Below are 27161 nucleotides of genomic sequence, written 5' to 3'. Positions count from 1 at the left end.
AACAAAAAGGGTTGGGGTGCGAGTGACCAAACACTTGGACTGTATGCATCCCCATTTAGAAGTGAGAGAGAACACAAGGAAATGCCTTAGTGTGAGCACTAATGGAATGGGGAGTGGGTTCAGAAAAGGGAAGGTGGGTGGGTGAGTGCTAACCCTTTGGAGGGAAAAGCTGGTCTTCTCGGCTGGGAAGAGCTAATGAAAGAAGAGCAGCAAAATCCTCAAACCTTTTAGCTGCCTGTCTTTGAGAGAGGGTGAAGGTTAGTAAAAGGAGAGCTGCTACCCCAGGCTGTATTCACATGGACAGCGCACACACACACACTTTGCTATTTCACTGCGCTCCTTTGGCATAACCCCCAGTTAGAACACAGTAATTACCCAGGGGATTGCACTCTCTCTGTGTTAGTGCATCCCAGCTGAGGAAAGGCAGAAGGGAGCGATATTGGCTCCCTCCACGTTGCTTGGCCTGTCATCACCGAATACACCAACACACGCTGTCAGTGCAGTGCCGTGGAATGCCTTCGGGGTGGGGCTTAATGGACATTTCCTAGCGGTTGTAGCATCAGATCTATCAGTCTCAGAGTAACCTCCAGCAACCTCCTATATCCCAGAATTTAGCCAGTCATTTTCTGAATGTCAGGTCAACTCACAGCAGAGTAACACTGGGGGAGGAAGGAAATGCACAAACTAAAGCTTGGCTATTTCTCCGGTTCCCTGGGTGTAGGGTACAAGAGCAGGGGCTGTTATACAGATACTGGCATTTCATAATAAGCTTGCATCCTATCCTAGAACTCCGTCATATTAAGCACACCAATCTGACTGGTTAATGAGAGTTGGGTTTGGATTACCACCTACAGCAATGGTATTTGGCCTCTCTCAGATCTCACCACAGAAGCCTTCCTGACCATCATGGCTATTTCCCATAGGAAATGGGAAGCTGTAAAAAGAAACTCTGGAAGGAATGACATTGACATGATCCAGTGGAACACTGCACAAATACAAACCTTCCCCCCCTGCATCCATTACCCCTCCTCTGCCATTCTCCATCCATACTACAAATTATATGTACAATGGCAGTGTCTGCAGACTGACCAACCAAGAATGATGCCCCAGTGTGCTAGGCCCTGTCCCAACACAGTCCCTGCCCCTCAGATCCACTGCCCATCTCCCAACCCATGCATTAGTTATGTTGCATTTCCCACAAAGCAACCTCATTGCAGCAGTTCGAGACAACACATACAAATAACACAAGATGTTATAGAGGAAAGTCAGTGGAGCCCAGGAGCCACCAAGAGTCTGTAGAAGCATTGTCAAGACCACTGGTTACATGGAATCCACAGGACTGAAGATCATAAAGTTCAATGCAAAGAAAGGAGAGAGCTGTTACTCAGTACTTGTTGCTCCGAGCTCTGTTCGGCTATTGGGTTGTGCCCTCTCTTACCTTTGATTGCTGTTGTATGAGGATGTCAGTCACCGCAAAGAAGAAACAGATGGATCAATTTCAGTGCCACTTCTTATCCCCCCTCCCCTAACTTCTTCCTTAAAAGTTCAAAAGCAGTGAATGTTCAGCTGAAATGGTGACTTGCTGATGATCACAATCGAAACATTAGCGTTAGAAATAATAAACCTTTACTCCCCACCCTAACCCCTTCCATTCCCCAAGTCTCATGCAAAAAGAAAGAGAGAAGTTTCCGGGCTACCATCATGTGGCTTGTAGCAGCTCCCACTGTTGGCCGGATCTATCCGATTGGCATGGGTTGGTCACCACCCTGCTGGACTGGTTTTCCAGACAGAGGCCGCTGACAAAGTGCTGAATGAAACTGCCTTTCATCTTCCATTTCTGAGAGAAGGGGTGGGAAGAAGGGAGGAGAAAGAAGAAACAATGTAGTGAGATGAAAGGCTCCCCCTACTTTCACCATGGAGGCTGCTCCTCCCAGCTTGAAACAGGAGGCAGGGTTTGGAACAATTGGCGGGGGGACATAGTGGAACTTCAGGAAATTGGAATTCTGGTTTCTGGTGACATTTCCAAAATCTGGGATCCTCTGTATTTTCCATAATCAGGGTTTGGCTGATAGGAGTTCACCTGTACTTATAGGGACAGGTTTTCACGGGTATTTAGGAGCCTAACGATGCACATAGGCACCTAGTGGGATTTTCAAGGGAACCTAAGCGGGTTATGTTCCTAATTTCCTTATCTACATCTCTAGGCACCTGCTGGCCCACGGAGAATCCCTCTGCTGCAGGGTGCAGGCCAAATCCTGCTCACGCTTACCTTAGTGTAAACCAAGGCTGCTCTGAGATTACACTGCTGTAACACAGCAGAATCTGGCACACACAATAATTACAATGGCATAAAACATACCATATAAAACCAACTATGATATTAGAAAGCCAAAGTGGTATTAAAAGGGGGCTGGCTGCAACCTGGCCCTACATTTGAATACTTTGTTTTGCAGGGGAGTGTTTGTTCTATCACTGTTTAGTGCCGTGGGGAAGGACAGGCCCAGGCAGAGGCAGCAAGGGCAGGAATTCCACACCCTCAGAACCACCTCTGCAAACAGCCCTTCACCTTGCTGAGCCAATGCAGGATGGGGAAAGCTGAAAGGTGAGTCGGGTCCAAACAATGCAGATTGCCATGAAGCAGCAGCTCAAGGAAGAAGTCTCAGATATAGCCAAGTCCCTTCTCCATTAAGGGCTTTAAAAGCCAATGGAGCTGCCTTAAAGTCAAACTGTCACTTCAAAGTAAGAACCTTTCTTTCCTCTGTCTAATTTCTGAAGACAATTCACAAATCTCTCTCTCCAGTCCTAGCCAGGCCCCTTCCATCCCATCCCACATCTCCTCTGGAAGATTTTGTCGGCTTGAATTTAACATGGGAGAAGCCAGATTCCTTATCTTCTTTCCCAAACTCTGTCCACTTCTACCTCCTCTGTCACTGTTGCAACATCACCACCCTCCCTCTGACTCCCGCCTATGACCTGGGGTATTTTTGGCTGCTCCCTTTCCCTTGCATCTGGGTTACGTCCAAATCATGTTGCTTCCTCCTCCTCGGTACCGACAAGACCCATCATTTTCTTTCCATTCACACAGCTAAATCTCTGATCCAGGCCTTCATTATATCTCATCTTAGTTACAGCAACATCTCTGTCTCTGCCTTCCCCAAAGCCTACTTTGCCTTTCTCCACTCCATATAAAATGCCACAGTAAGTCATCATCTGCTTGCCCATTGATCTGAGCATGTCACTGCCCTCTTTAAAGCCCACCACTGGCTCCTTACCCGCTAGCACATCAAATTCAAACTTTTTATCACCACCTAGAAAGCTCTTTATAACTCTGCCCCTCCCTACTTATCCAAGCTGATCTCACTTCAAGCTGCCCCAACATTCCTCCACTCTGCCAGCATTTCCACCCTGACTGCCACGTTGTCAGCATCTCAATAAATGCCTCTATGCCTTCTGCCATGCATGGAGCAACGTCCCTGGGCTCATCCGCAAGGTCTCCACCCACAAAGAATTCTCTTGGTGGCCCACTGTGGTTGTGATGCTTACACTGAAAGGTCAAAGTATGTATTAGGAGTCCGGTGGCACCTTAAAGACTAACAGATTTATTTGGGCATAGGCTTTTGTGGGTAAAAAACCCACTTCTTCAGATGCATGGAGTAAAAATTGCAGATGCAGGCATTATTATACTGACACGCGACGAGAAGGGAGTTACCTCACAAGTGGAGAACCAGTGCTGACAGGGCCAATGCAATCAGGGTGGATGTAGTTCACTCCCAATAATTGATGAGGAGGTGTCCATTCCAGGAGAGGCAAAGTTGCTTTTGTAGTGAGCCAGCCACTCCCAGTCTCTATTCAAGCCCAAATTAATGGTATTAAATTTGCAAATGAATTTTAGTTCTGCAGTTTCTCTTCGAAGTCTGTTTCTGAAGGTTTTTGTTCAAGTATGGCTACTTCTAAATCTGTTATAGCACCTCATCAACCTATCCTGGAAAATGATCCCTCACTCTCAGAGACCTTGGGAGACAGGCCAGTCCTCGCTTACAGACAGCTCCCCAACCTGAAGCAAATACTCACCAGCAACCACACACCACACAACAGAACCACTAACCCAGGAACCAATTCCTGTAACAAACCCCGTTGCCTACTCTGTCCCCATATCTACTCTAGCGACACCATCAGAGGACCCAACCACATCAGCCACACCATCAGGGACTCATTCACCTGCACATCTACCAATGTGATATATGCCATCATGTGCCAGCAATGCCGCTCTGCCATGTACATTGGCCAAACCGGACAGTCTCTATGTAAAAGAATAAATGGACACAAATCAGACATCAGGAATGGTAACATACAAAAGCCAGTAGGAGAACACTTCAATCTTCCTGGACATTCTGTAACAGATTTAAAAGTAGCCATACATACTTGAACAAAAAAACTTCAGGAACAGACTTTAAAGAGAAACTGCAAAACTAAAATTCATTTGCAAATTTAACACCATTAATTTGGGCTTGAATAGAGACTGGGTGTGGCTGGCTCACTACAAAAGCAATTTTGCCTCTCCTGGAATGGACACCTCCTCAGCAATTATTGGGAGTGAACTACATCCACCCTGATTGCATTGGCCCTGTCAGCACTGGTTCTCCACTTGTGAGGTAACTCCCTTCTCGTCGCGTGTCAGTATAATAATGCCTGCATCTGTAATTTTCACTCCATGCATCTGAAGAAGCAGGTTTTTTATGCACGGAAGCTTATGTCCAAATAAATGTTAGTCTTTAAGGTGCCACCAGACTCCTTGTTGTTTTTGTGGATCTACCCCTTGATACTTGAAAGTATGTGTTGTTTCCTCTTAGCCCCAATCTCTCATTACTTGCCTCTTTGCTTCAACAGTGAGTTCTTTGGGACGGGCTGCACCTGCATTTTCACCCAGCATAGACAGGGCCTAGGGAAGAGTGCTTTCTACTGAGTCATCAGCATCGCTTCCCACAATACACAGGTGTTCCTATGTATACATAGGAGGCTCCCCTCCAAGTGCTAACCAGGCCAAATGGTGCTTGGTGGATGAGAGTTGGGAAGACCACAGCCTGAGGCTGCATGGCTGCAGGTAGTTTCCTGTGAAGGTTTTTGAGATTCCCCCCAAACACTCAGTTTTCACCCTCTCCCTGTACCTTTACTCATCTATCTATCCGAGATATCACGCCCAACTGCGCTGCCCCAACACAAGGTTGTTCTCAGGGGCTGTAGAGCACCATTTAAAGTGTGCTGGGGTGGGGGGGATAGATTTGTCCCTGTGCCTGACCCTCCTCTTCCCCTCTCAGGCGCCCTCTTTCCCTACCAGCAGCCTAAACCCTGAGGTTCATGAGCCCCTAAACATACATCCTCCAAATTTGAATGGGTGGCATTGCACCACTCAGGTTTGGCCCAGCTGCTCGTTCATCAGACGGAGGGGTGGTCAAGCCAAATTTGAGTGAGTGGCATTGTGACCTGTTGCATGGGGCAGCAGTGCCATTCAGGTTTGGCTCAGCCAAAAAGCAATCAGGCCACAGCTGGGCAGCCCACTCAAACTCCACAGCCTGTGATTGTTCTTATAATTCTTGTGGGGCCTCGAGTGATCAGATAAGAGATTTTAAGTGAAGCCTAGTGAGTCTCTAGCCACTTTACTGCTTCCTCCTGAATATGAGGGGAGGAGGGGGGCATAAAAACTCCAGGCCTGTATGGGGCAAAATTAATGAGATCAAAACCACTGTTTTTACGTCATCTAAGGAAAAGAACCAACAACTTCCGCTTATAACTGTCAACACACAAACTGCTACCTGCATAAAATTCCTACAGCCAAATCCCACGCCTGTACTTCCTCCCCCACAACTGACCTACCACTTTCTACTGCACTGAGAGATTCAGGATGACTCTGAAACAACTGCTGGGTTTTCAGGTTGTGCAATTAACTGAGAAGTTCATTTGTTTGGTGTAGTTTATTAGCAGGAAGAAATGTGTGGTGCTGAACGCTCACTGTGTGTCCTCCTGCTGCTGCTGTTGCTGCAGGCCATTGCTGAAGACGGAGTGGCTGGCATCTGCTCAGCGCACAGAGGCTCACAGATCAGTGGATCTGTAATCTGGAGAAATCACATGACACAGAATCTCCGATGGGGCCAGGTTTCTCCTGGGTGGAAGAGGAAGGAAAATGTCCCTTGCTAATTGCCATGGTCACAGATCTCTAATATTCAAGGCATGGTAAACTGCAGCCTTCTCCTTCACAGCAGCAATTGCTAATACAGGAAGCCATAGCACATACGAGGAAAGGCATCCACAGGGGAGATGCAAGGTGGAGAGAAGGCCTTCACATGCAGAGGTATTACCGAAATGAGGGCAGGCACAATATGTGCTCTTGGGGATTCCCAAGAGCAGGTGTACCCTTCTCCCAGTCCTTCATGATGGTGTCTGCTTTCTGTGGTTTACTTCCTCTCTGGCTCTCTACACAGTGGGCCTCTGCCAGGTGATAGCCAGCCTAACCTGGAACGTGGATTTTGGGTCCTAGGAGGCAGCAGGTGTTGATGGCACTGTAAGCTCCATTTTGTGCTTCAGGAAGGGTTATAATTCCACCCCCACCATATTTCTGGCCCTCCTAGCACCCTCCCTGATCATGTTGACTTCTTCCCAGTGAAGCAAAGGCCAGTCCCCCAGCAGGAGACCCCTCAGTCAGAGCTGGTAACAGTGGCAAGCTGAGGATTAATATTTGTAAAATCAAGTCCAGGCTGTTTCAGGTCTAACTGGACTGAGCGGAGAAGAGCCTACATTGCACAATTGCTCTGTCATGCGAGAATAATAATCAGTGTATAGATAAGCAAGAAGACAATGAGGAGCCACCCGGACACTGTTGCGGTAGGAATTATAAATAGTGCCGTAATGAAATGCTGTGTTAGCGAGTTGATATAAACTTTAACCACTGGATTTTCACTGAATGTGGCTGGGAGCCTAATACCTGCAATATGTGGCAACCTAAAAACTGTTCACTGGGTCAGTTACCCATGAATGACCCAAGGCCTATAGAGTTCTAACATTAATCTAAAAGGGGAGGCAAGTCTGACAGCTTCTCTAGGGATATTTGCTCCCTGAATATGGTGCGTCTGCAATTGCTCCAGACCTTTCAAGTCAGCCTGACAGGCTGTCCCCCTTTTCTTGCATCAATCAGGCAGTCAGGCCAAACATCCTCTTCAGATCCCCAGGCTGTCAGCCTACTGAGCACTCAAACCTTGTGTCCTAACTGGGCCATCTGCTTGACTGAGAAGAGGGAGACAGGAAAATCCCAACAGTCTGGAGCGCTCCATTCAATGTAGCTGCTGAAATCAGCCATCTCTGAGTAAATGAATGGCAGAGAATCCTGGTGGAGCTCTCAAACCCATGTTATTACTATTATTTATTTATGGTAGCAACCACTACGTACTAGGCACTTTCCAGCCAGACAGGAAGGTGCAGCCCGTCCCAAAGAACTCACTGTTGAAGCAAAGAGACATGTAATGAGAGATTGGGGCTAAGAGGAAACAACACATACTTTCAAGTATCAAGGGGTAGATCCACAAAAACAACAAGGAGTCCGGTGGCACCTTAAAGACTAGCATTTATTTGGACATAAGCTTCCGTGCGTAAAAAACCCACTTCTTCAGATGCATGGAGTGAAAATACACTTTGTGCCAGCTCAAGATTTTGGGTTACCAGTTCTGAAATGACTCTTTGGGCTTGCCAAGCTTTCAAAAAGTTTTGGTCTGAATCTCTCTGTACCTCTGCCTCTCTTTCTGTCAAAAGGAGATAATACAGATTACCCCCTAGAACTGGTTGGACAACATGTCATGATTTTCACAAATATTTTGTCTCTTTTTTACCCATCAAAATCTCATCAAAATTTTGAAACTGTCCCACTAGCCCTACTGTGCACTAAAGTGCTTTGCAATATATGAATGAAGGCGCTGCAAGTGCCAAATATCATTACTCTTTGCAGTGTTGTAGCTAAATAGGTTCCCCCCAGGATATTAGAGACACAAGGTGGGTGAGATAGTATCTTTTATTAGACTCACTTCTGATGTTGAGAGAGACAAGCTTTTGAGCCACACAGAGCTCAAAAGCTTGTCTCTTTCACAAACAGAAGTGGGTCTAATAAAAGCTATTACCTCATCCACCTTGTCTTGCAAATATTATTACTATAATATTGAAGGAAAAGTCATTCAATCCTTCCACTCTGATAGTGTAAAATATAGCCCAAGGTATAACAGTACTATAATTTTTCAGTGTGAGCACAAGTTGGTTTTTAACTTCTGTCAGTCCAAATAATTTTACAGGCAAATCATGGGTCTTAGCGGGTCTGGAATTTTTGCAAGTGACTAAAAATAGCTCAGTAAACCTAGGAAGCTACTGGCAGCAGCCGAGTCAGGTAAGAAGTAAGAGTAGAACAGCAGGGTGTTATATATTAGGGGTATGTTTACACTAGAAACACTACAGCAGCACAGGTATTGACCTAGTAGTGTCTACACTGGGGCTTAGGTCAGCTAGACTTCAGCTCTTAGGGGACTGAATTGTTCACATCCCTGAGTGGCAAAGCTAGGTTAACTTAGGGTTTAGGTGTAGACCAGACACAGGACTGAGGTACAGTAGGTGAAGCTGATAATTGGAATAGCCGGGTGTTATGACCCACAGGCCTCATACCTGGGCCTGCAAGGTTCATGGAAGCAGCCATGCTTCAACCATCTACCTGGCAGCAGCTTATCTGAGACCCCGGAAGCCCAGTCCCAGTGTGAGGGTCCACCCCTGATGCCCGATTGGCAGAGTCCCAGAGTGACAGATTGGCCTGCTGGCCCTACTTAAGCCCGCAGCAAGAACAGGAAGCTGTCTGAACAACTGGGTTCCCCTCTGGTCTGTGAGTCTCGTACTACCCACTCCTGCTACCATCTGCTTCTGCTCCGCTAGCTTGGATTTCCTGGCATCTGACTTGTGGCTCCTGACTTCTAGTTTATCTCCTGCTTCTGACCTCCCGGTGTCCTGACTCGGCTGACTTTTGACTCCTATCTTATGACTGTGGGCTCTGGCTCTGACTTCTAAGCATGGCTGCCCATGAGCCAGCTCTGACATAGAGGGTACTGCAGGTCATGATTGAGGTGCATTTGCAGAGCTGCAGGGAGCCTAGGACTGGAATCAGAGGAGATCTTTCACAGAAGATTGTGCGTAAACAGAGGTGTTTGATAGGAAAGCTTGTATGGCAGTTGGTGCACTAGGCCAGAATCTAACAAGTGCTGTCACTCTCCCTGTGAGCTCTGAAATTCACAAAACTGAAACAAAAAGGAAATCAGAGCTGAGAAAATCTCATGTCTCCTGAAAATTGCTTTCAAGCTGTGGTATACTGAAAGGAACATTTTACTTGGCTATTACTGTCAAGACGCTGACTCAGACACCTACAAAACTGTAAGGTTTTCACTCTGTTTTTTGATTGTCTGCACATAGTTCCATTTGTCTTTATCTCAGATAATATGCATCATTGAGCAGCAAGCTGGGGAAAAAGGCAGACAGCTATGACTTCAGATTTGGTCGTCCCTCAAAAAATTTTCAGGCTGGGGTCTCATTCTCTCAGGTAAATTACAATGAAATACTTTTGTCTAATGGGATTTCTCTGCATTCACTTTGTTCTGTCTTGGAATATTATGCCAGGGTTTCTCAATTCTATTATCTTGTTTTTAGTGTCTGACTCTCACTTGGTCTTATATTTGTCCTCACTTTATTACAAATTAAAATGCCACGTCCACCACCAGTCTGAGACTATGTAATAATTTATCTGACATTCAAGTAGAAATGCTAACATCTAAATATCATTATGGATAATGTCCATCTGGTTTGAAATCTAGTTCTGATCATAAAGAATAGCACTTGGCTAGCTCTCCATTAGTGCTGCCAGCAACCAGCTGTTCCTGTTCAGTGATCATGGCTTTGCCAAATATATGTTGTTCCTGGTCTCCTTTAGCCCAGTACAGAATAGCCTGATGGGGCTGGAATGCTTTTAGACTTGGGTCATTCTCTGATCTCTCCATCAAGTGCTTTCCTGCATATATGTACATGGACTTATTCTGACTCAGTAATTTGTTTTTACAAAGCCTATTTTGATGTGGCTAGCAAGTTAAACTGTTGCTTGCCTTTCTGGCAAAAACAACAGTCTTTGAATGATCCGACTGGCCCACAGCTTGCAAGCCTTTATTCTCTTTCTGAACATCAAATCAAATCCACTGCATGCATCCGATGAAGTGGGTTTTAGCCCACGAAAGCTTATGCTCAAATACATTTGTTAGTCTCTAAGGTGTCACAAGTACTCCTGTTCTTTTTGCGGATACAGACTAACATGGCTGCTACTCTGAAACCAGTCAAATCAAACTGACTTTCAGTAACAGAGCAAGGATCCCAGTGTTGTGACACAGTCTACTCTGGCTTGGCTACTGAATGAAACAGTTGCTCACCTTTCTGTTCTGACTTTCTGCAGCTGCCAGAGCACTTGCCACTGCCCAAGCTCTATCTGCACCTTGACCACAGGCTCCTCAGTGCATACTCTGTCCCAAACTTCAGGCTACCCCCCCGCCCCCATTCAAAGCGAGCTTCTGCCACCTCTGCCTGCTTCCCTAGCCCTGCAGGGCAAGCGTCCTCTCTGCGCCAGAGAGGCACATGGGCTCCTCTCCCCAGAAGTGAAAAATCAATGCACACTAACACCCGTGGATTCATTGTGCCATTGGAGTGAGTTACAGAGCGTTGATGTGACAGTTTTATAGTGGTCTCATTACAAAGATGCGAACACAAACTTTGGAGCCAGTCTACTAAGGATGTGAGTCATTGTTTTCCATTACCTTATGTGGATAAGCTGGACTCAAATCAAGGGCTTGACCTAGCAGATGATTTTGCTGACAGTCTGTTAACAAGGATTTTGTTTAAATGCTTCAAATAATTAAATATGGGGATGATCCAAAACTCGAGTTCCAAACACTCCTGAATTTTGTGGGGGAGGGGATGGGATACATGGGCCTGAATCCAACCCTGGATCTGGATTTTGAATCTGGGCCCATCTCTATATATTGGGCTAATGGTAAACTCCAGATCCAAACAGCTCTGAATTTTTGGGGATTCAAATTCCAGATCAGGATTCTTGCAGCTGGAGCTCTCTCTACTAGCAGTGTCCAAGCTGGCTGCATGTCCTGGGATGACAAAGGGTATTGTGTAACCACACCCATAGGTCTGGCAACCACTGCTATTAATATTGATGTTGATCTTTAACTAGCAGGATCCTCCCTTCCCCACACCCTCTCTGCCCATCCGCACGCTCCCCCTTTTCCATTTGAGACAATGCCTCAACTTCATTTTGGGGACTGGAACTGTCTCTCCCAGATCAAGTGGAAACTGAAGCTGGCAGCTACCAGGTGATTCATGTGTGAGCGAAAGTCTGGGCTAACAAGGAGAGTGTCTGGGAACAGAGATATGGCAGAGTGGGCTTCTCTCCACGCCTTCCTAACTCGGGTGACCAGACAGCAAGTGTGAAAAATCGGGACAGGGGATGGGGGGTAACAGGAGGCTATATAAGAAAAAGACCCAAAAGTCGGGACTGTCCCTATAAAATCGGGACATCTGGTCACCCTGTTCCTAACTCAGTTTCCAGCTGTCAGCTACCTGATAACTTTTCAGTGCTGTAAGCACTAAAGAGCAGAATGAGATGGGAAAGATGCACCGAGCAAAGTTACTCTACTGCACTCTCATGTCCGCTAACATACTCAAGGCTGGGGGCTGTATTGAAAGGTATGCATTATATTGGCCACCACTAGGTTCAAATATAGTTCCCAGAAGGCTGGGAAAAATCCTGTTGTCCAGAAGTCCAGGACAAGAAGGGTGCAACTTGGGCATCAAGTGTCCTGCCATCCAAACCAGGAGGAGAGCTGGGGGTGGGCTCTGTGGCCCCAGGCTCAGCAGTGGCACTCTGACCCCCTGTAAGTGGGGAGAGGTGGGAGGGGCAGAGTAGAGGAAAGAGAATTGAGGTACTTTGTGAGAGGGGAAGGAGCAAAGCAAGAGAACTCAGTTGCTCTCTAGAGTTGATGGGGATGGTCCTAGACAATACAAATAATGTCTTGGGAGAAGATGGTAGGAACAGGGAGATGTACACCACTGAAGGTGTCTGAGGGTGAGCCTCAAGGAACGTGTTCTCTGTTAGTGCCCTCAGCACAGGGCTATGGTGAATGGGGAGGAAGAGATTTGGACTTTTCAGGATCTGGGCTTCGCAGCTGCAGATGAGTGGTTCAAAGGCAGCTGCAGGGGTGGGGGAGGGTGGCAGGGCAGGCATTCATCTTGGCCTCGGAGACACGTGGCAGAGGAAGCAGGTGGTTAGGGTGGCTGTGGCAGAACGGTCCCTGCTGCCTCATCCCGGGCACCAAGAACACCCGACATCCTGCTCCTTGCCCCAGAATTAACCCTGGTGTGGAAACAGCCTTCCCCCATACCCCACCGCCCCCGAAATGATGCAGCTCCACCCTGCTGCTGTTCTTCACCCAGCCCAGCTCCAGTCCCCTCTTCCTGGAGCCAAGGAGAGGGGGGTGAGCTGGAGGAGGAGCAAGGCCTGGGCTGCCCTGTCTTGCACTCTCCCTAGGTACAGCGGAAATACTGTGGGGAGGGAAACATAGATCAGCCCCCACAATATTGCCATTGTTAGGGTGCTAGGCCCCACTGCTCCCCCGGTTCTCCCCTCCCTGGAGGAGGGGGCAGTTGATGATCTTGGCAGCTGCCAGGATCCTCTCTGCGACTGGGAGGAGGACTCAGGAAGGCACTTACAGAGAGCTGAGTGACCTAATTACGCAGCTCGGGATACATGTGGTCGCCCAGAGGGGGAAAGACCCAGGAAAGTACAGACCTCTTGGGTTATCCTTGCAGGGTTAATTTTGACAGTGAGAGTTGTCCCAGCATATTCACAGTGACCGCTCTTCGAGAGACTCCTGCATTAACCAACGCTCTGGAGACATCTATGCTCCTGGTTCCCATAGATGGGCCTGGCTGAATTTCCCATAGATGGGCCTGGCTGAATGCTTTTAAAATCACTTTCCTTTTGGCAAGGGCTAAATTCAGACACGCGTAGTACTTTACAGCAGATGGTGCTGTGGACTGGTCATAGGCTATGCAGCTTCATGCCTCTCAGCTACCAAGGCAATAGGTACCTTAGCAAAGATGCCAGCACAGCCCTGGACGATGCAATGCTTATTCTCCCTTGCTGCTTGAGGGAAGCACAGAAGTCAGGAATAGAAGAGCCCTAGTAAGTCCCATTCATTTTCTAGAAGTGCAGGATCGTTCCCCTCTTGTGCTTTGTCCATTCCAGTTAACAACTCAGGCCTCAAACCCAATTTGGTCCTGGTTGTGTGAGGCACCTGTCTCCCCACCCCAAGAGGCGAGGTCAGCTTTGAGTGATAAGCACATTTTACATATTTCTAAATAAGTAAATGACGATGCATTCACCACTTCCCTTGGGTATCTCAGAGCAATGTGATCTGTATCCCATCCCTAGTAACGGGAAGGGTCACATCAGAGTTTATGAAAGACAAGAGATGTACATGTGGGGGATGAATCCTAGAATCTAGAGATGGAAGAGACCTTTTAGTTTATATGGTCACCTTGCCAGTGCCAATTCTTTGTCTTTAAGCAACACTAATACCAACATAGGACAGTGACAGCATTATGAAGGCGGTACAGTACCTGTCTGCCGTCTTTCTGATTGCATGCTTCCAGTGTGATCTGAGATCCGGTGGAGAAGGAGGTGATGGAGAGACACTTGTCTTGTTGTCTAATTAAAGGGTCACTGAAGACCCACTCCTTTGGAGGAGAAAACAAAAAGATACAGATTCCATCATTATGGTAGCAATGATATAACAGAAAAATGAGCCAAATCCTGGAGTCCTCTCTCAGTCCTTACCAGAGAAGAGACTCCCATGGACTGAGCTGGCAGGTCCTGGGCAGGTCTGGCACCAGGCTTTGAAGTCTGTGTTCAGGTTTGGGGAACCCTGACATGTGAACTTCAAAACCTGTCCAGCTGGCTTCCAATAGTCAGATTATCCTTGGGTTCCAAGTGTCTCCCTGCACAGCACCCTTACGTAACCAGGGTTCTACTGGCCTGCAAAGCAGCTAAGACCCTGTCTCCTAATTGAGGTAATGGGCAACAGTTTCTGATTATTTTACATAATAGGCAAATGCACTGCCTACTTCTCCCAGGAGTCAACAACAATTGTCCAATGTGGATAACAGACAGTTTATCAAATTAGGCAAACACATACATTTAAACCCACACGCTTCCATACAGCACACACACATCCATAGAAAATAAGCCATTGCATTGATCCGTCATGCCACTTGACAGACACCCATCCCATCAGGTATTAAGGTTATTATTCACTGGGACAGTGGCCCAGCAGAGGGACCGAATGCAATACATTTCAGTGACTTTAAACAATAGTGAAATGGCACAGTGAGTCTGATTAAATGGCATGTTGGATGCTGGCTGCAAACTTGTTCCCAACAGATAACAGATGTGAATGAGCATTTGCTGGCATGAAATAGCTTACTGGGACCCTTTGTTCACTTAGGCTGCTTCCCTGCTGTAGCAAGGCTGTCAAATGAGAAAATCTTGGGCTGGTGTAATGTAGTCCCCCATTGAAGTAACAGGGACTATGCCAATTTACAGCAGCTGGGGTCCTGGCTGCTTACCATAAAGTGTGGCTTTATTCAGAAAAGCCACTGTAAAAATGACATCTTCTTACTTAACAGATCTTTTCCCTCTAAGTATTATTTGCTGACTTTTAGTGACAAGTATTCTCTCCCCCTATGTCTTACATTTTGTTAGCTCTGTGGAGCCAACACAACTTCAGGAGCAGGACCTGAGTTCTATTCTGGCTCACCCATCATCAACAGAGTTATTAGCTAAACTCCAACTGCAGAGCCAAATTCTCCCCTCAAATTACACCTGAGCAACTCCATCAAGGACAGATTCTGGCTTAGAGAATCTCCGTTACATGTGGTGACGTGCATGACTTTCAGACCCCAGGTGGAGTTTGCAGGGCTGGCAGCTAGGAAACAACCCACACATCTTTTTCTCATAACCCAGAATGCTGTTTTACTAAATCACTTCTCAGATTAGGATTGCACTTTGGTATGATTTTATTTAAAGAGGACAGTGTTGGGTCAAATTTGATCCAGAATGTAGCTTTTGGAAAAGTCCTTTTTTTTTTGGTTTGTCCCCTTCCATGGAATAAGCTGTGGGGCTGCAAATGCACACCCTGCAGATCCACACAGATTCTGGGGTAGTGGGGGGAGAATCTATGATGGCTCTGGTAGCATGCCATTTGGTAGCAGAGCTGCAATTGCTAGCACTGGGAAATTATTTATGTTTTATTTATGTTCAGTCTTATTAGTAACATAAAGAAATGAGGTTTCTTTAAAAACTGCTTTTTAACCAGACACTGCCCCTTACAAATACTGTTTTAAAAAGTACTTTCAACATTTTTATTTAAGTGCAGACTTTCTTTCCTGAATAAGTATTTAAATATATTCTTCCAGTAATTATAGCAAAGATTTCAATTTCCACCAGCATCTGTGCCAGTTAAGAGTATATTAACCACTTCAAAATCCTGTGAATGTTTGTATTGTGCTCAGAAAGTGGTGTCTGTACGCTCCCATGGACTCAGGCCAAATACTCCAGTGTAATGCATGAACCCAAGTGCAGCTCACCTTTAGCAGGAATAATGTGTCCCTTCTTTACTGTATTTCAGTGCCTGGATACTATGGTAATTCACACTATAAGGATGAGATAGGCAGAGAGAATGAGAAGTAGCTCAACTCCTGAGTGCTCACTGTAGCACTCAGGGGTTAATGGAGCATTGCCTGTGAATCTGTATATGTTCATTAATGTCCATCTCACTGAATCAATATCTAATACAGTAGATCAGGAGCACCCAAACTTTGTCAAACTGAAGGCCATGGTTACAATTTGCCACGAAGCCCAAGGCCCACATCAAGTTTGCATAAAATGGAGACGCCTGAGGCCACCCCAGCTTGGAAACAGAAATGTGGCCAGTGGAGAACACAAGTCCCAGCATGTAATGCTTCAGCTTAATCTGAGCGGTTTGATTGTGGGCCATATTGTCAAACTCTGACTCGCATGTTGTCCACCCCCTACAGCAGAAAGACTGTAACTTATTATAAGGCTGTGCAGAAGTGGCTACTGTTGTCTGTCAGGACACACTGCCGAGGGTCTCAGATATTCCAAAGATCACACACACACACCTTTCCTAAACATTTATCCTCCCAGTACCACTGTGTCAAAGCTGCTAAAAAGCAGCAAGCAGGAGTAAAGAGCCAAATTCAAGCCTGCCTCACCTGGCTGACAGGGGGATTGCTCACTGTCCCTTTGCAGCCTCCCACACCAGCCACAGAATTTCCTGCTGTGTCCTGGCCCCAAGACTCCAGGCACTGTCCTCCTTGTCTGATAATCCCAGGAACCAGCTCCTTTTCAGGAACCCTAGGAGAAAAATAACAACAGTTGCATGGCACCTTATAGCCAGAAATGTCTCAATACACTGTATGCATTTATATCGAGCGTCCACCTCTCGAGTGGAATACAGCATGCAGTTACACCGCACAATAGTTGGGGCCAGCAAATGAAGAATATTATACCCAATAGAAATGTCTGTGGGAATTCGAGGAGGCAGAATGTGAGTTAGGATTTGGCCAGAACTCTGTATTAGTATCCCTTACTTTCAAAAAGTGCTGGGGGATCCTTAATATCCCCAATGAGTTAGGACTTCAGGGTTGCATCTCCTCTGAAAGACAGCACCTCCAGCAAAAAGCTATGTCTATGCTAGCCTCCCCTGCCCCAAATTTCCCCATTGCTACCATCAGTTCATCTCCACTGTGGTAACAACTAGCATTCCGCTAGTGTGGACAGGGCTCCAGACGGCTATCAACTTTTTAACCACCATCATCTAACCCTACTGAGTTTTAGGCTTTGTCTAGACTAGGATTTAAAGGGGTGTTGTTAGACTGTGTTAGCTAACATGTTCTAATAACACAGCCCTAGTGTAGACATGGCTGCTCACTAACACGGGGCTAGGGCACTGGTTCAGTACTGACTCAGAAGGAAGAGTGCCAGTTACCAGTTCACAAAGACCAGTTGCTACAGAATCTGGGATTTTCCTTGAAAATCTCCCATCTAAGTCCTGCGGCAGACCCAATTCCATGTAGTTTGTTCCTTGGGAGCTCCAGGCTCTATATGATTATGTCACTGTGACTCCAGAGTCAGAGGCCCTAGTCTTAGGTCTAATGGTTAATCTGGCCCTGGACTTCAGTACAGTGGGCAGCAAAAATGCTGGAGCCTTAGATTAGAGGGAGCTGTACTCCACACTTCCAGCAATGCCATAAGCATGTATACAAACCATACCTTAACAAGCCACTTTATTTCAGATCCCTGAGGCACCCGAAATTCAGAAACAGGTATTCACACAACAGAGCGTTAAGATCTTAACAGACTCATCTCCAGAGGTATGTTAGTCTGCAGCTCTTCTCCCATCAACACACATCCTGATTTCCTTGGACTGCATGTCCTCTCTCCCTATGAACAATGGGTGCTGCCCCACCTGGCTTCCTGAAGGTCTCCTAATAGAGCTCTCTATCCCACGAAATCACCTGCCCTTGCCACTCCTTCCCTCTCCCAAAAATGTACTCTTTCCACCTGCCCGCCTCCTGGCTGCCACCTCTCCCCACTTCCCTTGTAGAGATCCTTTTCCACCTCCCTGTTCCCAGGTCCCAGCTCAAATGTCCAAGCAGGAACTGGTGGTGGGTCAAGAGGAAGTGCAGGCCAGGAAATCAAGGAGGGTTTCTCGCCAAAAAGAGAGGGGTGAGCAGGATTTACTCTGAACATGAGAGTCCTGATTTCCTACTTCCCAGCTGCCACAGATCTTCCTCAATTCTGAGGCTAGTGCTTTCCTCCCTGGCCTAGATCCTGCATCCTTTCAGAGAGTTGGTTTCCAGCTTTCTAAGAGTTGAGGATTAACTCACTTGAGCTCTGGGTAGACATTCTCCAGGTACCACTGGAAGGATTTACAGTTTAGTTTCCTGCGTTGCTCCATGCGGTCTGCAATACTGGAAACAAAAGCATGTTGTTCAGAATGCTACAGTGAACGGAGATGATGAGGGGTAGCAGGGAGGGCAGGGCTAGTTTTCGGGATGTGTGAAGCTGTATAACGTTGCCCCCTTGCCCTTGGCCTGCTGGCCAATGTGATGGGGGCAGAGCAGGGACATTGAAGTAAGTGAGAGACAAGGAGGGGCGAGTGCAGAGGCCTCCTGATGTGGGAGGGGACTGAAGAAACGAACACACACTCTGGCAATTTCTTGCACTTCCTCTAGCTCAGGGAAAAACAGCACAGTACAGTGGCACCACTGGAGAGCTGAGAAAGTGTCTTCACTGTTGTATGTCCCTTTGGGGCTCTATTGGAAGAGAGAGACGCAGACAACTGCTGGTTACCAGATTGGCTTGGGAAGCTAAACAGGTCACTCCCAATGATCAAGGGTGTGTTTAATCATTTTTGTAATTGATTTTTTCCTGTGTTCACAGTGACTCCTTGGAAACTTTAAATGTAAATGGTCACTTAAAAAAACAACTGCATTGTCACTCTAGGGCTCCTTATGGCTGTGCTGCACGCACTGGCTCATCAGCGTCCAGTAGCTCGGGAGCTGGCATTTGGCACTGATTTTGTTTTCCCTGGAAGAGGAGACGTGAAGCTTTTGTTCTAAAGGAAAGAATACGTCAAGGGTTAAATTATGGCTGTTACAGACCAGGGTGCGCTATTGGCATGGGGTAGATGAGCAGCTATAGTGCGTGAGTAGTGGAGAAGGCACAAAGCACTGGGGGCATAATGTCTCCATATGGCTGGGGGGGAAGCAAGGGACTGTCCTCTGCTGCTGCACTCCATAGCCCTGTATTAAAGCTGTTCAGTGCACTCTCCTCCACAGACGATTCTCTTGGCTCTAGCTGGTGTGCAGGAATCGGGGGAACGGGGCTCTGGCCCCACATCCAGTCCAGTCAAACATTCCTTCCGTGGGGCGTGCGATGCTGCTGGCAGAGTTAGTGGTTCCCCCTCATCAGCATACTCACCCTCTGTGGGTGTGGTGAGTGGAAGGGAAAGAGTCTGTTTTTACGCATCCTCTTTCTCCTGCCATCCTCAGGGACCCAACTGGGAGCAGCCATAATACAGCCCATACCTTATAAAGAACTACATAGATCTTATAAACTGATGTAACTGGTGGGGAAGCAGGTCACATTTAGGGCCCAATTAACCTTGATGGTGTCCCTTTAACCAGTGACATAAGCCTTCTAAAAGTACATTTCATGGTAGCTTTACAGAGCCATTACTATACATTATGTAATTACCAAGGGCCAAATCCTGCAGCCCTGACTCAGCTTTTATTCACACAAAGCTGCTACTGAAGCCATAAGGAGATCTGCATGAACGGCGCTGTAAGCTTTGGGCTCAGGGAGGCTCAAGTACTCTGTGTAACAGAGAGCTCTCCATCACAAACAGACAGGGAGCAGAGGGACGGGGATTGGAACTGTTTTTGGGCTCTGGCCCAAGGGCTGCACTCACGCCAGACCAGAGATGGATAAACATTCGGCAGGCAAAGACATTTTAAAAAGATAATTTATTAATTCATGAGAAATAAAACATGATGTAAAACACAGAGTGGCACTTACATCATATTGCATCTACAGAGCTCAGTGCATATAGGAGATACATCAGTATTGAACGTACATGTGTCTGAGAGACAACCACAAATGTGGATCTCTTAAGCCAATGCAGTAATATCCATGTGCTGTCCATAAACTGATACATACACAGAGGTATGTTTGGCTTCAGGGTACTCTCCTAGTTAATAAATATGCTTTAGGTTTTTAAATTTCTTTGGGAAGTTCACTGTTCTTGATGCAACTTCCCCTCTGCCCCACACCTATGTGAACCTTTTTGTGGGGCAGACAGCCTGTCTAACTCTAATGCCTAATGGCCATTCATACCAATAAAAGCCAGTCCCATTGGCTCTGGATGCAGCGTAAGCACAGGAATGTCTGATCAGTTACCTGCTCAACTCAGACCTCCATAGACTGGTTACCTACTATGTAAAAAAACATATTTTCTTCTATCCACTTAATGTGTTGCCTTTTAATTTCATTAAGGGTCCCTCTGGCCTTGTATTCTAGAGCAAGTTAAGTAGGGCACTGCAGGGGAGGAAGGACATATGCTGCCATTTAAAATAAAGTAAATTAAAAGTAAATCTCGTTAACCAGCCATTTGAGCTGTGGTTCTGAGATAGCGCTGGGCAGGGCATCTTTGCCCTTAGCCTTTCCCTACCCTCTCCCAGTGAAAGTGCGAAAGCCATTTCCAGTGAACAAACCGATTAGCAGGAAGGCTGCTAGCCAGGCTCAGGGACTGCTTACCTTCCAAATGATTTCCCGATGGCAGATGGCCGGGCCTCGTAGTAGTACTGTTTGTACTCATCCATCCATACCTCTGCTGTGCGTTTGGTGTTCCTGCAGGTGGGCAAGGAGAAGCTATGCTGAGTGCTAGTAGCTTGTGGCAGCTCCCCCAGGAGCTGGAGATAAAGGAACATTGGCAACTTAGGAATGTACTCATGGAGACACTCAGGGTATGTCTACACTGTGGAGATTATACTGACATAGCTATGGCACCATAGCTCAGTCAGTGCAGCCTAGATGCAGCCCAAGATGATGGAAGGGGTTTTTCTGGCTGTGTAGGAACACTACCTTCCCAAATGACAGTAGCTTTGTTAATGGAAAAACGCTTCTGTCCACACAGCTGCACCTACACTGGGGGTTAGGTTGGTATAGCTGCATCGGTCAGTGGTGTGGATTTTTCATATCCCTGACCAACATGGCTATATTAACCTAACTTTTAAGTGTAGACCAGGTCTTGGGAAAGTTAACTCATCGCCACAGCTATGCCAGCATAACCTCACAGTGTAGATGCAACCTACAGTGACGGAAGGGGTTTTTCCATCACTGTAGGTAATCCATCTCCCCAAGCAATGGTAGCTAAGTTGACGGAAGCATTCTTCTGTTTCTCTAGTTGTGCCTACCCTGGAGGTTAGGTCAGCATAGCTATATTGGTCATGGGTGTGGATTTTTCACACCTCTGACTGATGTAGCTATACTGACCTAAATTTTAAGCACAGACCAAGTCTAAAGGTGTTGTGAAGTTAAAGAGTGTTAAAGTGCATTAAGCCTATGTGGACACGCTCATTCAGAAGTGAGGTGGCTGTAGTTCACTTTAGCTTAATTCACTTTTGTCCCTGACTAGATGTGCCCTTTGTGACTAGTCACAGATCAATATCACCCTTTGTTTTTTTGTAACAACCTCTTTCTCCCTCCCAACAGGTCTACCAACTTCTCTCATTTTTATTCTCTTCCCTTCTCTGCTACAATGGAAGCTGCCCATTTGGCTCTTTTCACAGCAGATACATCTCTGTAGTACATCTGGACCTGCAACTCTCATGTGCTATCTCCTAAATCAGTAACAAAAAATGTGACAAAGAACTCCTGAGTCCTGTGGCAGGTTCAGATGGAAGGAAGGAGATGGACGGGGCAAGGAATACCCAGGACTGGAATTCCAAGGGACACAAAGGATATGTCCTTCTGGGTTAGCATTCCAGAGTAAGGGGATATGCTTTATGCAGTGGGCACCTGCACCATTTCTTTGCCTAGGCAGGAGGCTTCAGGTTGAATCTTGTTAAATGTTCAATCACGTGCCATCCTCCCTGAATCCCCAGGCAAAAAAAAAAGGGAAAGGGGGAAAGAAAGATATAGGATTATTTAGACATGCTAAATATCAAGATGATCCACCTGCCATTGCGATATCCCAACACCTACTTGATATAGGTCAGTGCATTGCCCTCTGGAAAGTCATAGGGGTGGCGTTTCCTGAACACATGGCCGACTCGACTGCAGGGAACAATCTCCAAGCTGCCACCACACATCCACACGCGGAAGGAGAGCTCTGGAAGAGATCCCAAGCATCAGAAGGTACAGCCAGACAAGCAATACAAGTAAAACTTCCAAGAATACCGGCCAGAAAAAGCCGCCTCATACCCGGCACCTGAATGGCTTTGCCTCCTTTCCCTGCATAGATGCCATAGACACAGTCCCCGGCAAAACCAGAAGGGACGAATTGATGGAGAGAAAACATGTCTCTCTTTGTTAAAATTGAGTTGATCCTTCTTAGACTTCCCAACCTTCCTCACGTCCCTCTCCTCTCTCTGAGACCATCCCTTTAGCAAGAGACCTACTCATTTATCCTGGGCCTTTTGGCTGTCAGACACTTAGAATGGCTTCTGGCAACAGATATTGCTGACATGACACTGGACTTCAGTGGCCCACGAGCCCTGTCTACAAGAGATGGGGCTGCCCCAGGAAAATAGACACCCCTGAAGAAGTCAGAATGGGTGCCAAGTCTATAGGGAAGAGTAGGTGCATGGGAGAAAAGGAACAGATTGAGGAAAAAGGTGGACAGGTGTGAGAGAATAGGAAATGATAGAGAGAAGAGGAGTCAGGGAGGTCCTTTGGTTTACTTAAGCGGTCCATGCCTGGAGTCCTGTTCCCTTTGCCACGCCCCCACTGAAATCACTCAAGTACAGTTTCAAAACAGAGCATATCGTACACAGCTGCCAAGTGTGGGCCAGGGTTGCTCTCTCCCTCTAATTTCAGGGCAATGACCCAGCTGATCAGGTTTATGTATATCCAATTAAATATATCTGCTTAGCTCAGGTGCTTGTGGCCCCTTGCCATGGCAAAGTTGGCCACCACTGCCCATCTAAACACTGTATCTCCCCTTCCCTTCTCTCTCCTGGCCCCTGGAATCCCAGCAGTTGCAGTACATCTCACATTAATGCTTCAGTTGTCTCACACCGTCTCATTATAACGCTCCCAACCCACCTGGCTCTGCCAAAAATGGTAGAGGAGTGAAAACACTGGGCCGCAACTCACAGTTACCTCTCGCAAGAGCAGAATTCCGTCCGGTTTATTTGAGAGAAACACACACACACACACATTGCTGACAGAAACCCAACCGATCCAGAAGTCAAATTCAACATTTTGTTAAAGAATTGTAGGAACACGGGGACTTTGATGTGCAGAAGCTCATTGCATCACAGAAGAGACAGGCCCTTGTTAAGGATTATGGGTTGTCTGTCTCCCCCCCAGGTTGAATCATTGTGCCAGACTGGATGGGTTCCCCACTTGCACTCAATGTGGAGGTGAAAGCAACAAAAGAGGAAGGGTAGTAGGCAAAAAAATCAACTAAGGAGTTGGAAAGATTGCATAAGATTCCCTACAACAATGGGGCCCTCCACAGACTTCAGGTCATATAGATTCTCCTTCAAAAATTTTACTCGCCTGGGGTCTTCCTCAGGCCATGGGGCAGGAGATACAACATTAAGTTAAAAAAAAATCCTTTCAGCCTGAAATCTGCCATGCAGGCCCCATGGCTACCATACTTCAGGCCTCCCACCCCCAGGTTGCCAGTCCAGCTCCTTTGGAAGGAGTGGGCAGGATTGTTTAACGTGAGTGGGTTATTTGTTTTTAAAATGGCTTCTACTTCTGCCTCTGAATAAAGGAGAAAATGTTAGTAAGTCACATTTTCACTGCTATCTTTTGATTCCTCTCACACATCCCAGACAGTCTGTGCCCAACAGGGATCAGTTGAGAGACAACAGCAGAAGAAAGCTCCCCAACCTCATAGGAAGGGAAGGTCTTTGAAAAAAGCCAAGCTATACATTTCTTTTGGCATTGTGTCCAACTGGCTTTTTTACTCCTGGAACTAGGTTCTGACTCATTCTGGGCCAGGTTGCATCCTAATAACTATATCAAATATATCCATTGTGAAATCCTGAAGCCAGTTTGTTCAGTTAACCTGATGTATGGGTTTCAAGACAGTTCTTGATTTTAGGTGGACGTGGAAGGACACAAACGGCCATGTGCACACACATGCACATACAGAGAGAGAGAGCGTATCTATTCCATATCCGTAAAGCAGCAGGATCCTTGAAGGCAGGTGAAAAGGACAAAAAGATGATGCAGTTCACACAACAATACATCATTTTATTCTGACTTCTTTCCTTCAGATATGGAATAGAAATTGGAGATGGAGAAGATCTACTAGGTGATTTAGCCCATCTCCTGGGGCATATGTTGGATTGTTATGTACTGTATGTTTCCAAGTGCTTTGCAGTTTTAGATGACTCAAGCACTGTGAGTTTCTCCACTTCCCCTAAGAGACTTTTACCAACTAAGGGTACAATTACACTTAGAGAGGAGAGTGTGATGCCTAGCTTCAGGAGACATACCCACGCTAACTTTGATCGACATAGTGTGCTAAAAATAATGTAGCTGCTACTGCGTGAGTGGCTAGCAGCCCCAAGTATATGCCTATAGTCTTGGATGTGTATGTACTGAGCATGGCTAATCCCTCCCACTACTCATGTTGCCATGGCTACACTCTATTAGCTTGATCAGAGCTAGCATGGGTATGTGTCCTCAAGCTGGGAATCACACACCCCACATACCTAATATATCTCGCTGTCATGAAAACGTGCTTGGAGTGCTTGCATCTAGGGACCAAGTTACTCCTGTCTCCTAGCTGGAGCACGATTCTGTAGGGGAGTGTGTAGTGAAGCATCCTTTTACCATATCCCTTTGGATATACATTTGCCTCCCACACTCTGCCTCCTTTTTCACCCTGCTCACTCGCAAGTAGAGCTGGGAGAAATTTTCAAACAAGAAATTTGTCAAAAAATGGCCTTTAAAAAAAAGTCCACAAAAAATGGTTGGTCTGTAAAATATTTTGTTTTTCATGAAAAAATGTGGCATTTTTAATATAAATTTTATTTAAAAAATCAAGATTTGTCATATACCAAAAACCTGGTTTTCAATAAACAAAACAAAAATGAAAAATATCCATGACCATTTTCTATTTTATTATCCTCCTATTATCTAATAGATATATAATTTATGTGTCAAGGTGGAATGAGCTTTATATTGTATTTTAATTGATGAGATGGGCACCAACAGAGGTTTACAGAAATCTGAAGAAATATCATATTGAGTAACCCGACATCAGATCTTTACAACAAAGACTCCACCTCGCAACTTTGTTTTCCCCGTTCCTAGTTTATCCTTTCAGAAGCCGAAAGCACGGGATGCATTATTCTTTTGAATGGAATTTATCTGCAATTTAATTAATAATGCAAACAGAATAAATTTGTGGCAGCTTTATCACATTCTTAATGATCCTCCTACTGCCACATGTCTGAATTCTGACAGATCATCATTTCCTATGTGTCTTAGAGAGGGTTCCCTCCACCTAATGGAAAGTACTCTTCTGAACTCCTTAGGTAATCCCAAGAAATATGTACTGCAGACAGGCCATGTTTGGAACTCCTCAAATAGTGAGCAAAATCACTTTATAATTCCAGAGAGTCAGGCCAGAGGGAGTGGTTTTATTACGACATGAGGTATTGAAATACTGAAAGAGATATGTATACTTTCATTTCAGTTCACAGGAAAGACAAATAAATTAGTTATTTTAATTCCACTCTCCCTCACCAGCAATTCATTTTAATCGAGTCCCAAATACTTGATTTCTCTGTGCTCCTCTTTTCAGTTCTCTTGCTGTCTCTAACCCTCACTTACATGTGATGATTCTACAGCACATGGCATCATCTCGTTTGGGAGAAAGAGATGACTCCAATTGTCACCTTTAGTAGTATTGGGGAAACAGATTTCAGTGCTTTGCTATGTGAAATAACAGTACCTGGGGAGATATTCCTCAGAGGGTTTTAGATCTTGGTCCCAGTTTAAGAGTCTTCATTATGAGTATTTGTACCAGCTTTCACTCCCAAAGAGGCCTGACATACTAGGAACACTACATTTCAAAGCAATTGTCATGGGATAAGAACTCACCTTTACTAGGGGAAGAAGGGATGTATATAGAAAGGTTGAATGGTGGTGATGTTCCACTTGAAGACTTGTGGAGTGGGACAGAAAAGAGAATCTCTCCCGAAGATCTGATGTTAAGTACCACAGATGTAATTGTTATTTATGTGTATTTCTGTAGCACCTAGAAGGCCCCACTCAAAGATCTTGACCTGTCTTGTTAGGTGCTGTGCACATATACAACAAAAAGATGGTCCCTACCTTGAAGAGCTTATATCTTTGATATACACATGAGCCAGTAATATAGATCTGACTGACACTGTGGTTGTCTGATGTCTAGAACCTTACATTGATACACAGATCTTTGGAGTGGGGTGTTTTTGTGGATTGGAAATGCGTCCCATCTATATGCAAGTATTATATTAATTACATGAAATGCCCACAGGAAAGCATATTTTGTCTGACAAAGATTTCCTGGCGTCACTTTCTGTGTGAGGAGGAAGATGGTAGGGGGAAAGAGAGGGCAATGACTAATTTCACCACTCACCAAAATTCTCTCCTCCCCAGATGTCCATCTGAGTGTCATATTTTCCCAAATGGTTAAACCAGGACTTATCGATCACAAAGATGCCTCCCGCTATGACAGGTGTTCTGGAGAGAAGGAAGAAAGGGCAAATACATAACAAAACAATAATAATAATTTGTCCTTGCACAGGATCTGTCATCTGAAGATCACAAGGCACTTTAGAAACATTCATTAATTAAGCCTCGTAAACATGCACCACCCCCATTATCCTTATCTCCATTTTACAGATGGGGAAAATTTGGCCAGACATAGTTCCGCACCTCAATCACATGATGAGATTGCAGCAGAGGTGGGAATACAACACAAATCTCCTGGCTCCAAGTCTTGTGCTTTCACCCGCCTTCCTCCCCATGTTAGATTCTATCACTAGAAGGTTTGTGTTGTGTCTTTTGCTCTTTGCACAACATACTCAATATGAAGGAACCACATGGGCACAGTGGGGTCCAAACAACTGCTGGACTGTTACTAAGGCTCAGCTACATATATCCACCGCTGTTCTGTCAGGGTTCTGATGGTTTCAGAAACATGAGAGACAGTGAGGACCAC

The 27161-nt window shown here is 45.9% G+C and overlaps 1 protein-coding gene across 1 annotated transcript in view; it reads right to left on the bottom strand.

Moving 5' to 3' along the window:
* Positions 1–1699: 1699 nt before the first annotated feature.
* Positions 1700–27161, bottom strand: part of GALNT16 (polypeptide N-acetylgalactosaminyltransferase 16) — a 122892-nt gene continuing 97430 nt past the window's right edge. Inside the window, exons 10-16 of the mRNA XM_077820242.1 lie at positions 26577–26680; positions 21971–22097; positions 20522–20614; positions 18091–18174; positions 16414–16555; positions 13741–13857; positions 1700–1837 (exon numbers count right to left, since the gene is read on the bottom strand). Of these exons, the coding sequence (XP_077676368.1) occupies positions 1700–1837; positions 13741–13857; positions 16414–16555; positions 18091–18174; positions 20522–20614; positions 21971–22097; positions 26577–26680 (805 nt within the window). The remainder of the gene's footprint in view (positions 1838–13740; positions 13858–16413; positions 16556–18090; positions 18175–20521; positions 20615–21970; positions 22098–26576; positions 26681–27161) is intronic.

Source organism: Eretmochelys imbricata, chromosome 6 (assembly GCF_965152235.1).
Source record: "Eretmochelys imbricata isolate rEreImb1 chromosome 6, rEreImb1.hap1, whole genome shotgun sequence".
Lineage (NCBI taxonomy): Eukaryota > Metazoa > Chordata > Testudines > Cheloniidae > Eretmochelys > Eretmochelys imbricata.
This window is presented reverse-complemented; position numbering and strand designations above follow the sequence as displayed.